Source organism: Triticum aestivum, chromosome 7D, assembly GCF_018294505.1.
Source record: "Triticum aestivum cultivar Chinese Spring chromosome 7D, IWGSC CS RefSeq v2.1, whole genome shotgun sequence".
NCBI classification, from domain to species: Eukaryota; Viridiplantae; Streptophyta; class Magnoliopsida; order Poales; family Poaceae; genus Triticum; species Triticum aestivum.
Window position 1 is genome coordinate 21287185 of NC_057814.1, and position 15250 is coordinate 21302434.

The following is a 15250-nucleotide window of genomic DNA, read 5'->3' on the forward strand; positions in this document are numbered from 1 at the left end:
TGCGGCCGAAAAACCGGTGTAATCACGTCAGGAAACCATGACATGAGGCGAGCTGAGTCGGTCGAGCAAACTGAGTGAAGCGTGCACATTGCACCGAGCAACGCGACGAGGAACACGAAGATCGCCAGTAGTGGCGCACCTGAGGCGGCACGTCCAGGGTGCCGCGCGCATTGCACCCAGTGGACATGTCCAGCAGCTCACACGAGCCCCCGACTGAGGCGTTTGTTGACTCGGACAGAAGACGGGTGGAGTCAGGTGGAGGAACACGCATGCGTCAGGTTCTTCACCAGGCAGCTATTGTTGAAATATATTGCGTGTCTTCCTCCATCAGTTCGCACTTCTGAATAAGTTGGCAGAAGCATGAATTCAATATGGTATCTGAGGCAAGAGGTCTTGAGTTCAAGACCCTGCCAATGCAGTATTAAATAAAATGATTCTGCGAGATTGATTCCAGCCTTTAAGGCTAAGGGGGTGTTTGGTTCAGAAGTCCTAGGACTTTTTCTAGTCTCAGGGACTAATCAAAAAAGACTCTCTAGTAGAGTCTTTTTCTAGTCCCTCCCGTTTGGTTCCTAGGGACTTTTTAAAGACTTTTTCTAGTCTCTGGGACTAAAAAGTCCCTGAACCAAACACCCCCTAATTAGCTAGCTATCCCCTACGTGAGTCTCAGAATCGGGGTTGCTAGGTGTGGTTGAGGAGCTATAAAACGATGTTTGCTGCCGGTAGCTAGCCTCATCAACCCATTCAGCAAAATGGCTGGTAGCGAAACGGCTGGTCTCCAGGTCCCCGTGGCGTTCAAGGACGCCGACGACGGCACCATCCCAGTGCGCCCACCTACCGAGTATGCCGCTGCCGTGGCGTCCCTGCCGTTGAACCCTGCCAGCAAGCTCAAGTTGCGCTGCTATCAGGGCGTGTGGGTGCTGGAGGACTGGGTACCAGGCATCATGGCCATGCAGCGCAGCTTCTCAACGCGCCCCGGCGACGTGGTTCTTGCGAGCTTTCCCAAGTGCGGCACCACTTGGCTCAAGGCTCTGATATTCGCCACCATGGCCCGCACCGCATACCCGCCGACAAGCCCCGCCCACCCGCTCCGCCGCCTCAACCCGCACGACTGTGTGATTCTCTTGGACAGGCTCTTCGCCATCGGCCGTGAGGCAGTGCTGGACAAGCTGCCCTCGCCGAGGCTCATGTGCACGCACATGCCTCTCTCGGTGCTGCCGGCGTCTATCTCTCGTGGATCCGACTGCAAAATTGTCTACATATGCAGGTAATGTTGTTGATGTTACAATAGTACAGTTTTACATGATCCGTTCAACAAGCCCTGACCCAAGGAGGTCACATCTAACAACAAGAACAGCGGCAGTCGTGTCTTTCCGTCATCCGCTATTTCTTGTTATTTCTCTCATGCATGTTAGCATATGACTTTACAAGAAGTGAGGATATGACTCGAATCTCCATCTAAAAGCTGGGAGAGGATTAAGTAAAATTTTGCAAAGTGCATCTCTATTTGAAAGGACGTTTGTAAAAAATATGTAATCCACATGATCTCTTTTATACTCATTCTTCCGTTCTATTCAGATAGATGGCTTCTTAATTAGATATTAGCATAATCTTCAACAAAATTTTCTTCTGTTATTTAAAATGGCAAAAAATATATTATGTGGATATATTTGTTGTTACAAATAGTATAATATTCTTATTTCATCTTTTTGACTAGGCGCCAATGTATTTTACAAATTAGGAGTAGTATGTATGCCCCTTTTGTATGATTTATATTATTTCTGGTGCTTATGTACTACCATGATAGTCGATGAACAGAGCACAAAGTTTTTATGGAAAAAAATGCATATTTCCTCCCTAGAAGATTTGTTTGCTTCTCCCTGTACCTGTATAACTTTTTATAGACATTTTTTGCTTGCACTTAAAATGCAAAAAAACTTCTTATATTTTGAATTTTTGATACAGATGTTACAGGTTGCATAAGATACATTGAGTTTTATACTAGTAGTAAAACTTTCAGTTAACATATCTTGGTGAGAAATCTATTTTGTTAAACGTCCCATGTGTTTGAGATCTGTGAATTTTTAATCAGTCGCTGATTGGCAGGGATCAGAAGGACATGGTTGTCTCGATGTGGCACTTTGCCAACCGTGCTCGACCTGACATATCACTCCAAGAGGTGTTCGAGACGGTCTGTGACGGCACATGTTTTGCCGGGCCTGTCTGGGATCACATCCTTGGATACTGGAGGGTAAGCAATGCAGAGCCAAACAGGGTGCTTTTCTTGACCTATGAGCAGATGCGTCAGGATCCGGTTGACAAAGTCAGGAAGCTAGCTCAATTCCTCGGGAGGCCATTCTCCGACACAGAGGAGGAGGCCGGTGCTGTTGCAGAGATAGTTGAGCTTTGTAGCTTGGAGCATCTAAAAAATCTAGAGGCCAACAAGAAAGGCTCCCAGGGGGTGTTCTTGAAGTTCCCATATGACTCCTATTTCAGGAAGGGGGTGGTGGGAGATTGGGTGAACCATTTGACACTTGAGATGGCTAAATGTCTAGATGCGATATTCGAGGAGAACTTCAAAGGATCAGGCTTCACTCTGCCGTGATGCTTTTTCTCCGTCACATGGTGAATTTTACTGATTTAAAATAAAGCATCGAGAGGATATGCTAGCTGCCTCTTGTCTTCCGCAATGGCGGTGTTCCTACTGTTATGCTTTCTATGTTGATTACACAATGAATAATTTGTTCTTTGCACTATTGTAGTCTCTTACATCGTCCAGCTGCTCAAAACTATCCACATATTAATCATTACGTATGCATTGCAGTGTGATTTTGGTTAGTTATATGTGCGCGCTACATTACTGTTTACTTCCAACATCATTTACTTTTGAAATCTGCACATCATTTTCGAAAATACAATTGTGTCTCGACTTTCGGTGGACCAGGAAGTCCGCGGTAGGCATCTCATTTGCCCATAGGGTTTCCCTTGTATGTCGACAATGTGGTTTCAACTAGTGTGCTCTTAGAGCATCTTCAACAGATGATGTATAATACATAACCAAAAGGTAGTTAGAATAAAATTTACATCACCAAATGTAATTTTTTACATTACAAAAAACATTCAACTTAAATAGATGATGTAAAATAAAACAATAGTGCTCCAATAGATGATATGAAATACGGCAGCTGCTCCATAATCTAACTGGACATGCCTTGATGGACTAGTACAAAATTCGACTGGTACCTAAATCAATTAGTACTCAAATCCACTAGTACCAAGATCGACTAGTACCTAAATCAACAGAAAACTGAAGATTGAAGGAGTATTACCGAAGAAATCCACAGAACATTGAAGATTGATGGACTAGCACAACTAAAATCGACTAGTACCTAAATAAATCAATACTCAAATCCACTAGTACATAAATCGACTAGTACCTAAATCACAGATCACTAAATATTCAAGGAGTAGTACCGAAGAAATCCGTAGATTACTGAAGATTGATGGACCAGTACCGAAGAAATCCAATGTTGTGGCGATGGCCACCATCCACTAGTAGGAAAAAGCCTAGTAGGGGCGTTGGAAAAGCAACATCTCCGGCACAAAACGCCGACGCCGGTAGTATAACGCCTGTGATAAGGCATTATCACCAGTGTCGGTGGCCGATGCCGCAAACTGTATGTTGATAGTGGCGTTGGCTCTGGATGCCGATAATGTGTAAGGTACTACCGGAGTCCAATCTTATGAACATTGCTACTTAATAATGTATGAAGGTAATGTACGGTGTTTCTTTTCCTGTCAGTGCCACTGATAAGTATTCATGAATTAAAAAATATTTATAATTCTCATTTATTTCATTTATATAAAGCCAAATACATATGTACAGTATAGATGAAACTTCAGAAACCTCCTTTTGGACTTATATGAGACGTCCTCCTGCTGCAGCTTGTGTGCTTTTAAACAAGACTTCTTACGTACGTACTATTTGATTTAGCCTTATTTACATTGTAATACAGAGTTGAGTCGTGTTTCCATTTTCAGACTTTTTTGTTGCATTTCCTGCTATTTGAACTATATACGTACTTTGTATTCGCGTGTGCCAGCTGAGAATTTCCTGTTTGAACTATGTGCTTTGATTCACGTGTGCCTATTTCAGTTGTGGCTGTTCAATAAAAGACTTGGCTTGTGATTCAGAAGTAATGCTTAGGTACTCGTTTCTTTTCAAAAAATCTTTGCTTGTGATTCATTACTGCCCAGCTCAGCTGTGTACATTGTGCTCTGTCACGCCTGTTGTTTGCAGCTTCCATCAGCTAAGGTAAGCTGTAGAGTACACCAGGGCAGAATTTTCGAGATCTATGCCCAGATTCGTATAATTGTATAAGATGGACAAGTGAAGTGCATCATCAGCACCAAGACTGAGTATATTAAGCAGGTGCTGACTTAGCCACTCCTATTCACCATCCATCCTAGATCCAAAGGCTGGGAATCCTATGCAAAAGATAGCGAGGTTCCAAATTCACAATGAAAATCAATTCACAAACAGGCGGTTTGACTCCTAAAAATGTATATTCGCAAAAGAAAAGGCACAGTAATGTAACCCCAAAATCATATCTGCTTCAACACCCAAAGACCAAAATTCAAAAGACATTGGAATTAACAGTTCCACTAATCCGTTATCGGTCCAGGTTTCAGGCACACACAGAGAGGGCGGACAAGCAGATACATAGTCCAACACATCACTGCAGTAAAATCTGAAATTGAGTACAAGACACCATACTCCAATCACAAATACAAGTTTCCCCAGGATATTTCAAAACATTCTTACACATTCTTATACAGGAACTTGATCCAGCTAGCGAACACTCACAGACAGACTTAGCTGCAGAAGACGGAGGGTTTACAAAATTACACTAAAAAATTCTTTGGAGTAATTTTCCAGAGTGGCAAAGTTCAATGAAATTCTTGATTGGGATGCTCGGAAGAAAAGAAAAGCACACGACCATGCAAACTTACGTCACCACCATCACACACCGTGGAGGCGCCGTCTTGGAAGGCTTGGGTGTTCGGGGAAGAGTTACTGTGGGTGGTGAGATCTGCGTCGCAGCACCAGCAGCGGCGACGGTGTAGCTGTTGGGGGAGGAGCGGCGTTGGATCTACTGCGTCGACGACGACGAGTATTGACGGCATGGTGCAGCTGAATCTCGACGGCAGATGTGTTTGGATGGACGAGCACAGGGCGGTGCTGCTGTTTTGGCGCCGTGGCGGCGTCGACGGCAGGCCTGACAAGATTGTTACATCAGTGCTTGCTCTGAAGATGGATTGGTGGAAGACAGCGGCGACGACTCATGAGAGTGTTTCAGACCGGTTTGTGCCCAAGACCCTATATGTGGCTTGGTTGGGGCCGATGGCTTTAGATGTTAGGAATTTGTGTGATGTATGTTTGGTATTACGCTCGGACTATCAGCACCCCTTGATCAACTGGATAGGAGTAGCGGCATATGTTGCTAAGATAATGACTTCAGACTACCCGATGTACTGCTTTGCAAGGTCTTTGTGAATAATTCATAAAATGGCTGCATGCATCGCCTACATGTAGAGGTTGTAATCCTCCTTTTATAAAAAAAAACAAGAAAAAACGACCATCGCCCACCGACGGAGGGATGAAAAACATCTCGTTTTCCATGCCCTGCATCCCAACCAACCCTCCCGGAGAGGTTAGAGAAAGGTCACCCTGACGGCGACAAATGAGAGATAGATCTGCCTGACGACCAAGAAAGAAAGAGGGCGTTGAGAGGGACCCTCCCCGCCGCCGTCGGTAGTGGAGAAGGACAGGAAATGTGAGGGACAACACTAGGTTAGAGTCACCCCGAGTTGCCTCGGCGAGTCGACACGGGGTGTTTCTTAGTTTAACCACAAGACATTTCTATCCTAGAAGGGTTTCGCAATCCTCGGTTATACGTCAGGTATGTAAAAATTTGACTGCTTCTAGCAAAAATAGAAAATAAAGATGTTTTACTGCTTGGTAGTTAAATTAAAAAAATAATCTATTTAAATATATACAAAGTGTAGAGAAAATAAATTCAACTGCGGTTTGAGTTATTATTTTAGAGGCTTCTTTTTCTACGAAACATTCCCGTCCATATGAGGTGTTTGTGATGACTTTGTTAATGTCATGCGTTTATTATAATGCTAACTCAGTATCTGTACGTGTGCCAAGATTAGATTTGTGTAGCCAAGCGTGGGTCGACGATCGACTTCACTCTTGCAGCGACGCCATCTGTCCTGGCCACAAGTTGGGAGCGGAGATGGAAGGATATGACTTTGCCGCCGGCGAGGGTTAGGGTCTTCGTCTCCGGCCAACCTCACGCCCCTCCCGCCCCCACCCCGCGGTAAGCGAGGCGGCAGTGCCTCCCTGCCCGGCGCCCCGGCCAAGTTCCCCCTTGCTCGCCGTGGCCGCCGCGAAGTAGACCCCCGGCGGCGACGACGAGGTAAGCCAACCTGCAGCAAGTATGATTTATTCTCTGTATCATGAGCTCAATCATCAATTAAGCATTGCCATCTTGAAATTGTCTGATTTGATCTGATGCTTGGATCTACTGACGGATGTGAAGTGTGGCACTGCCTATACAGATTCTGTTGTGCCTAGCAGCTAAATTAAAAGACATTTGCGTGATTTAGTCTGCAGTAATATACTGTATTAGTTATGCATTCCTCCTTTATTACGGCAGTAATATATTGATATTCCCTATTCCCTGTTCTTCATTGTTTTCACAAAATATCTGGAATTAATCTGCAGTGTAGTTGTTGATAATCTTGTTAATGGTGGCATATGCTCTTGCATAGAAGTTGCGACAATGTAGGGAGTCAACATTCTTGTTATGTGAGGATCTCCTGAAGTGAACATGACACCTTCTTTTAATTACGGCAATAATATATATATATATTCATGTTTCCTGATGACTCCTATGACATTATAACTTTGTTTTCTTATTCATTTTCTTGACCGCGGATACATCTGCTTGCTGCTTAATCAACAGCACTGCCTATCTGTTTCTCCATACATCTGGGATGCAATTAGATCGATATTTGGGAAAGTTAGGGTCATTTTTCGACCCTCTGATACCCTTATACGGCAGCAGAGTATGCATGTTCAGTTTGGTCGAGGGCCACTTTTCTTATCAGTTAATAACAAATAATTGACACAGTTGGCTACAGCAGTCACATATGAACAAGAAGCCTTCTTTTTGTTACGGCAATAATATATTGATGTCTCCTGATTACTCGGATACATTATAGCTTTGTTTTCTTATTCATTTTCTTGATCGTGGATACATCTTCTTGTAGCTTAATCAACAACACTGCCTATCTGTTTCTCCATACATCTGGGATGCAATTAGATCGACATTTAGGAAAATTTGGGGTATTTTTCTATCCTCTGATACCCTTACACAGAAGCAGAGTATGTATGTTCAGTTTGGTTCAGGGCCACTTGTTCTTATCAGTTAATACCACTTAATTGACACAGTTGGCTATAGCAGTCACAAGTGTTCTGAACTTTGTACTTTACCATTGTGGTTGGAGAGTTTTCAAGTCTTTCGGTAGGTGCTTACTGCTAGCTGAGTGGACTAACAGTTTAACTAATACATCACTTATTCCATTTTCCAGTGCTCATTCTGACAATATTGAGAAGAGGCCACCATCAAACAGTGAGACATTAGCAATTCTCAGAAAGTAATGGCGGAGATTGTGATTCTTCTAGCCATTAAAAAGATCGGAATCGCCTTGGCAAGTAGAGCGGCAGACCATGTCAGCGTGCACTTTGCAAAGTACAAGACACAACTATTGGAGCTACAGGGCAGTATGGGTCGTGTTGCAAGGGAGCTTCGCATAATGCATGATGTTCTATGTCACATGGACATTCGAAACTGCAACAGTCAAGTATATGACGGCTGGTTGGAGGAGGTACGGAAAGTAGCACATGTGATGGAGGACATGGTGGATGAGTACTTGTATCTAGTAGGACAGAAACATGATACAGGGTCTTGCTTTTACCTCAAAAAGGGGTTCAGAAAACAAAGTTCTCTGCTTTCTATGAACCAGATAGCTGTCAAGGTGAAAGAAATAGAGAAAGACCTTACTCACCTGTCAGAGACAAAAACCCGTTGGGTTCCCATGATAAACAACGGGGATAGTGGCAGCACTAATTACATCGTCAAGAGGTCCCAAGATCTAGCAAAAATTTCACGTTCCCTTGACGAAGAAGATCTAGTGGGGGTTGATAAAAACAGAGAAAAACTTGAGCAGTGGTTGGCAGGCGATGATTTTGGACACTCTGTAATAGCCCTGCTTGGAATGGGAGGTCTTGGTAAAACTGCTTTAGCTGCAAATGTGTACAAGAAGGCAAGGGAGAAATTTCAGTGCCACGCCTGGATCTCCGTCTCCCAAACTTATTCTAGAGAAGATGTCTTGAAGAATATAAGCAAGGAACTTTTCAAAGATAATGTCAGTGTTCTATCTAAAACTCCAGCTATGGACATCACATGCCTTGAAGAGACAATGAAGAGTTTTCTGGAGCAACAAAAGTATTTGATCATATTGGATGATGTTTGGACTCCAGAAACATTTGATGACTTGTCTAGGGTGCTTACTAATAATGATAAAGGTAGTAGAATTATAATGACAACAAGGGAAGGCCATGTTGCTGCACTTGCCTCTCCAGGACACATCTTAACACTAGCACCTTTACCAGAAGATAAGGCATGTGATCTCTTTTGTAAAAAAGCCTTTCCAAGAGATACTGATCATGAATGTCCTGTGGAGTTGAAGCCTTTGTCCGAACAAATAGTTAACAAATGCAAAGGCTTGCCCCTTGTTATTGTATTAGTTGGTAGCCTTTTGTGTGTGCGCGAGAAAACAGTGGAAGAATGGAGAAGAATTAATGATCAATTGAGTTGGGAGCTAAATAACAATTCAAGGTTTGATCACATAAGGAATGTTTTGCATCTGAGCTTCATCTACCTTCCAACACACTTGAAAAGTTGTTTCCTGTACTGCAGCTTATTTCCAGAAGACTATCTTCTCAAAAGGAAACAACTTGTACGGTTATGGATAGCAGAGGGGTTCATCGAGGGAAGGGGTGATAGCACATTAGAAGAAGTGGCAGAAGGCTATCTGAAGGAGTTGATTGATAGAAACATGCTGCAACTTGTTGAAAGGAATAATTTTGGTAGGATGAAAAGATTCAGAATGCATGACATCTTACGTGAATTGGCAGTTGACTTGTGCCAGAAGAACTGTTTTGGTGTTATATACGAGGATAAGTGTGGGGGTTCTCTACAGATGGATGGACGTCGATTGGTAATGCATAGAGTGAAGAAGGATATTCACCAGTCATTTTCTAGCATGCACCACCTTCGAACTGTCATTATACTGGATGGCTGCATGCCATCATTCACTCTACTTCCTCTGCTATGTAAGAAATCAAGATATATGGCAGTGCTAGAATTAAGTGGTCTACCTATCGAGAAGCTTCCAGATGCTATTGGTGATCTTTTTAATCTCCGCCATTTGTGTTTACGTGATACAAAAGTGAAGGTGCTCCCGAAGTCTGTTGAGAAGCTTTCAAATTTGTTGACACTGGACCTTCATGGATCTGACATACATGAGTTGCCTAGTGGGATCGGGAAACTGAAGAAGCTTAGGCACTTATTTGCTGAGAAAACAATTGACCCAGATTGGAGAGAGATTCAATGTTGCAGTGGTATGTGTATCCCCAAAGGTCTTGGAAATCTAACAAACCTACAGACATTACAAGCATTGGAAGCACAAGATGAGTCTGTTAGACATTTATGGGAGCTGACACAAGTGAGAAGTTTGAGGTTATGGAATGTGAAAGGAAACTACTGTGGCCGCATCGGTGAGTCTCTAGTTCGGATGCGCTATTTGTCCTGCCTAGATGTGAATGCAAGTGCTGAGAACGAGGTTCTCTTGTTGAATGTCTACCTGCCAAGCCTGCAAAAGCTGTATTTGAGAGGACGACTAGCGGAAGGGGCTTTCGACGAGTCTCCTCTCTTCCAAGCTGTTGGGGGGCAGAACTTGCATGTATTGAATCTATCTTTATCACAATTGAGAGAAGACCCCCTGCCATCCCTTTCTCGGTTGTCAAATTTGACGCGTCTACAATTCACTAGAGCCTACAACGGAGAGCAGCTGACATTTCGCACAGGGTGGTTTCCCAAGCTAAAGATTCTCGTTCTAAGAGACATGCCTAATCTGAATCGGCTAGAGATACATAAAGGTGCCATGGCGAGCCTGGAAAGATTAGTCTTAGCCAACCTCAGCGGTATGATGGAGGTCCCACCTGGCATTGAGTTTCTCATGCCCCTCCAGCGTCTGGTCTTCCAGGAAATCACCAATGACTTCTTGACATTGTTGCGCGAGTGTTCTGCAATTCAAGGGGCCCATGCGGTGTATTCTCTCCGATATTGAAATGCCCAGACTGGTTTGGAAATGTGTGTGTACATAAGTAAGCAGTAGCTTCTAATTTGCCAACTAGTACCAGTGTACCACTACTTTCTTTCTCCCTTGCCTCTTATTATCTTCTACAATGTGTTGATGTGATCTGATGTTGGTTATGTAGGTCACCGGCGGAAACGAAGATGCTTCGCTATGGAGTTCATTATTGTAGATCAAGGAAAAAGGAGTATCCGATTCCAGTGTTAGTGTACGCTCGTGCTGCTGCTGATTGTGCATACTTTCCGGGTTTCCTCTGCTTTTATTCAAGACGCACCATTTGTTGCTTGTTCCACCTCCGCCACTGTTCGTGCCATGGTGTGCTTTCCCTTGTCAAGTGTGACAATCTTTCGTATTGGTTTGTTCTGGTTGTGGCTAAAGGCGAGTGCTGTTTTCATATTCAGACTAATTTTCACATTACTTGTTTGAACTGTATACTGCTATTTCGTGTGCATTCTTGTTCTGAGCATATTCCAGCTGTGTCTGTTAAATAAAAGACTTAGTTTGCGATTCTTAGTTATTGCTCGGGCATTCATTTTTATTGTCACTATGGTTGTTGCATGTCTGTTTTATTGCTAGCCTTGTTGTGTCCCGTTTTATATCTCTTATTTTGGACATCTGTGAATGTTGTTTCTTTCTTGGATTACGTTCCTTGTTTTCTTGAGAAATATGCAGTGAAAATGTTTTGGAAAGCACGCGGCATGTTTATACATGTCCTTAAGATTTTCCTTTTTAAAATCGTGAACACACGGAGGAGGCGATGGGTGAGCTGATGTAATCAAATTACTTTCTACTCCTAGATGATATGGGGGGTTGCAGTTCAAGCTGTACCAAACCATGTTATGCTTCACAGACAATGCATTCAGCAGCCCGATTTATGTAAGATTGGTTTCTTTAAACTGTCCCTTGGTGCTTATTGTTTCGTTAGATCGCAGGACATGCATGTATCATTAGATCTCAAGCGCTAGCTGGTTAATGATCTCATCACAAAACATACTGTATTTAGTTAGCAACAGTATGCCGCTTTGCTCTTGTTCCTAGTTGTGTACGTCCTGATATTGTTTACCTCTTTGCATATTCCTCAAGCTCCCAGTCAAGAACCAGCAATTAGCATTGTTTTATGTACTGATTAAAGAAAAATCTCTGTTCCCATAGATTTATCTAGAGCTATAAGCTACTCCCTCCGTCGCATAATATAAGAACGTTCTTATATTGTGGGACGGAGGGAGTACTTAATAATGACACTGACCTGCAGAATATCTAGATTCAGACAGAAAAACTGAATCCCATTACAAAATTTCAGATTGGTTTCAGATAGAACCAACCCTAAAATAGTTGTTTCTGAAGATTTACCTACAATTTTAATGTAATTAAGGACACTGACCTGCAAAATATATAGATCCAGAGAGCAAAGCTGAACCCATATAAAATTCTGCTGGGGCCTGTTGTAGCAACCACACTATTATCACCCCTTTGTTGGGGCAACCACCGGTAAGTGGTTTTTCTGTACATTTATTGTTTAGTTCAAAGCATAGTTTTAAATAGCGCGCTAAACATCTTAGCGGCGGACCTCTTTCAAATGCTATAGCGTGCTATAGCGGAGCTATAGCGCGCTATTTAAAATGTTTGCTCATTTGTTTGGACCAAAGTCTCTTAGCGCAAGACCTTTTGTAAACGCTATAGCGTGCTATAGCGGGCTATTTAAAACTATGGTTCAAAGTTAGCTCAAGTACGAAAATTCTGAACAAAAATAGACAAGTTGTATCTTCACTATGGCCACACAGAAGGATATATACTGGAGTTGCAATAGAAGCTGACTCGAAATACTTTCTGACAATATTTGTAATGGTTCTGTTTGGGTCGACTGGAACTGCGCGGACACCAGAGTCGAGAGATACAGCAAGATAAAAAAAAATTCAGCCACAAGAAGGACATCATTGACTTGATCTTGCCTGTTTAGCCAACCCTATCCAATGGAATGTGTGCACCCAATTATTTCAGGCGTTGCTTTCACGAGAAGGATGTGGATGGAGAATTGCCAATTCTGTGGATGGAAGTTGGACCCGATGAGTGGATCCGTATCTTCCTAGAGATTTGTGGAGATAAGCCTCTCTTTGGCTCCATCAGAACTACGTGGCCACCCGAGAAACAGCAATTTCCAAGTAGTTTCATCAGAACTGCGAGGTTTAGGGTCGGAGGGAAAATATTGAAACCCTTCTGTTATTCCTCTCAGGTTGCCAGCAATCATATATATCCTGGGTCAGCACCAATGAGCTTTCCAGTCCAAATTCTCAAGTAAACAATCTGCTTGTGTTGTGGCAAATCAACAGTGAGTTTCAGTCCCTCGAAATTAACTGAATTTGGCTCAGACAAGTGTGAGTACATACTAAACTGAAATTTTCACCATAATTGTTAGTTATTGCAGGTGTTTGGCAGCTAGAATTATTGAAAAGAGGCGGAGAACTGAGAGCTGTCGATCCTTAGTAATAGACGAAAAGAGTTCATGTGGATAGAGATGGACAGGTATTTGTGCTGGTAAATATAGCTGTTCCTTCGGATTGATTGATGTGCAAAGAAACGTCCAATGGTGACACATGGCATGAGCACTTCACTTGGTCGCACTTGGGCTGTTGTAGGCTTTAATCTATTACTATGTACGTTTTTTGACACTAGTGTAGTGACAAAAAATATCTTACATTATGAGACGGAAGGAGTATCGTATCGCCGCAGTACGAACTGCCAGCACAAAGACATATGCCATCACAGTGACTCCAATGCATGGGGTCCATGAAACGTTGTTGGATGTGCACACAGTCACAGTGGTATCAAATAATGCAGCTGTGGGAAAATAATTGAGCCTCAGCCACCACGAGAAGACTTGACTTGGAGCTTCAACAGGACTAGCTTGCATTCTCTACTCTCACCAAGCCGTGACTCTGTTAGGAGCTAGGGTTCTGCCGGTTTTAGGGCGGAGATTGTAGGGGAAAGATGGAGGAAGACGAGGTCGAGGGCGCGGCGGCCGGCGGCTGGGCGCCGTCCTTGCGTGGTGGAGAAGAGGCGGCGGCGGCGCAAGAGGCGGCTAGGGTTAGGTCTCCCGGCTCCCTAAGGGAAGCCGAGCAAATACTGATTGTTTCTTGCTTGATTAGATTGATACATCTCCTCTCCTTATATAGAGAGGTTTACTTGACTCCTAAGCAAACGACCCTAATAACGATAAGATAATTGGGCTAAGCGCCTAATAACGATAAGATAACTTGGGCCACAGCCCACTGGGCTAAGCCCCTAATATGCCGGTCATAACACTTCTCCCCGCCTGCACAAACAGCTCGTCCTCGAGCTGTAAGACGGGGAAGGACTTGCTGAACTCCTCGAGGTGATCAACCAGCGTCAAACACCTCCGCGACAGCTGGGGCGGCCAGGTCACCGAGCCCCGCGGCGACGGCGTCCTGCTTAATGTAGTCTGCAGCCTCCAGGTAGAAGAGTCGGGGGCAGACGTGGCCGGGCATGTAGGTCTCATCGCAGTTGAAGCACAACCCTCGGCGGCGACGCTCGAGTAGCTCGGCTGAGGTGGGCCGGCGGAACGGGCGCCCCGCGGTCGCGGCAAGGGGTGCCGCGGAAGCCTGAGCAGGCCGACCCTGCGCGGGAACATCCGGCCAGGGTGGCGGCCCAGCAGCCCGGTACGGTGATGTCTGCTGGATGGCCACCGCGCGGCGCTCGAACGCGCGGGCGTAGTACATGGCCGTCTGGAGGTCCTGGGGTCCCTACAGCTCGACGTCCACACGGATATGATCTGGCAGACCGCCGATGAAGAGTTCGGCCCGCTGGTGAGCCATCACGCCGGACGCGTGGCACGCCAGGGCCTCAAAGCGGTCGGTGTAGTCCTGCACCGTAGAGCTAAAGGGAAGGAGGCCCAACTCCGCCAGCCGGCTCCCACGTATCGGCAGTCCGAATCGAAGGAGGCAGAACTCGCGAAAACGCTCCCATGGGGGCATGCCGCCCTCGTCCTGCTCGAGGGCGTAGTACCACGTCTGTGCCGCGCCGCGGAGGTGATAAGGGACGAGCCAGGTGCGGTCCGACGCGAGCGTCCGTTGCCCCCGGAAGAACTGCTCGCACTGGTTGAGCCAGTTGAGGGGGTCATCGGCACCGTCGTAGGTGGCGAAGGCGAGCTTGGCGAAGCGCGGCAGTGTCTGAGCATGACCGCCGTGAGTGTACGGCTCGGCGGTACGGAGCAGCGAAGAGGATGGCGTTGGTCCGGTGTGCACAGGTGGTCCGCAGGAAAGCTGTGGCCCGTCGAAGCCAGCGTGGAAACCCGCGGAGCCGGAGGGCCCGTCGTACGACAGGGAGGCCGCCGGCTGGTCTGCGGCCATGGTGTAGACTAGCGGTGGTGACGTCCCGGCCAACCAGGCCAGAAGCTGGGACGGCGAGGGCGGGAACCGCACTTGCTGAATCGGCACGCCCGCCAGTGCGGTTGTAGTCAGCCCGGTGCTGGGCGGCGGAGGCGCCGGCAGCGGCAGCTGCTGCTGCCTGGAAACGGCGGAGGCGGCGGGCGTGGCGATGGCCGCGGCCGGCCATTGTGGCCACATAGGGGCGGTGGCGGGGGCTGGCTGTAGCTGCAGCGAGGGCTGCAGCGGCCCGACCAACGTCGTTGTGGCCCCGGGGTGCGGTGGCTGCTAGGGCGGTGGCGGCGAGGACCCGGGTGGCGTGGGTGACGCGGCGAGGGCCGGCGCCGGCCACTGCGGCC

At 45.7% G+C, this 15250-nt stretch overlaps 2 protein-coding genes across 2 annotated transcripts in view; both read left to right on the top strand.

Annotated features, from left to right (window-relative positions):
• The first annotated feature begins 749 nt into the window (after positions 1-749).
• On the top strand, positions 750-2767 carry LOC123169099 (cytosolic sulfotransferase 5-like). Its single transcript, XM_044586944.1, has 2 exons — positions 750-1264; positions 2104-2767. Exons 1-2 carry the CDS (start codon positions 750-752, stop codon positions 2600-2602), a joined length of 1014 nt encoding a protein of 337 aa, XP_044442879.1. The 3' UTR covers positions 2603-2767.
• Positions 2768-6208: 3441 nt separating this feature from the next.
• LOC123164213 (disease resistance protein RPM1) overlaps positions 6209-15250 on the top strand; it is a gene marked incomplete in the record, with an annotated part of 60098 nt that continues 51056 nt past the window's right edge. The window contains 2 exon segments of the mRNA XM_044581627.1: positions 6209-6485; positions 7663-10216. Of these exon segments, the coding sequence (XP_044437562.1) occupies positions 7732-10216 (2485 nt within the window).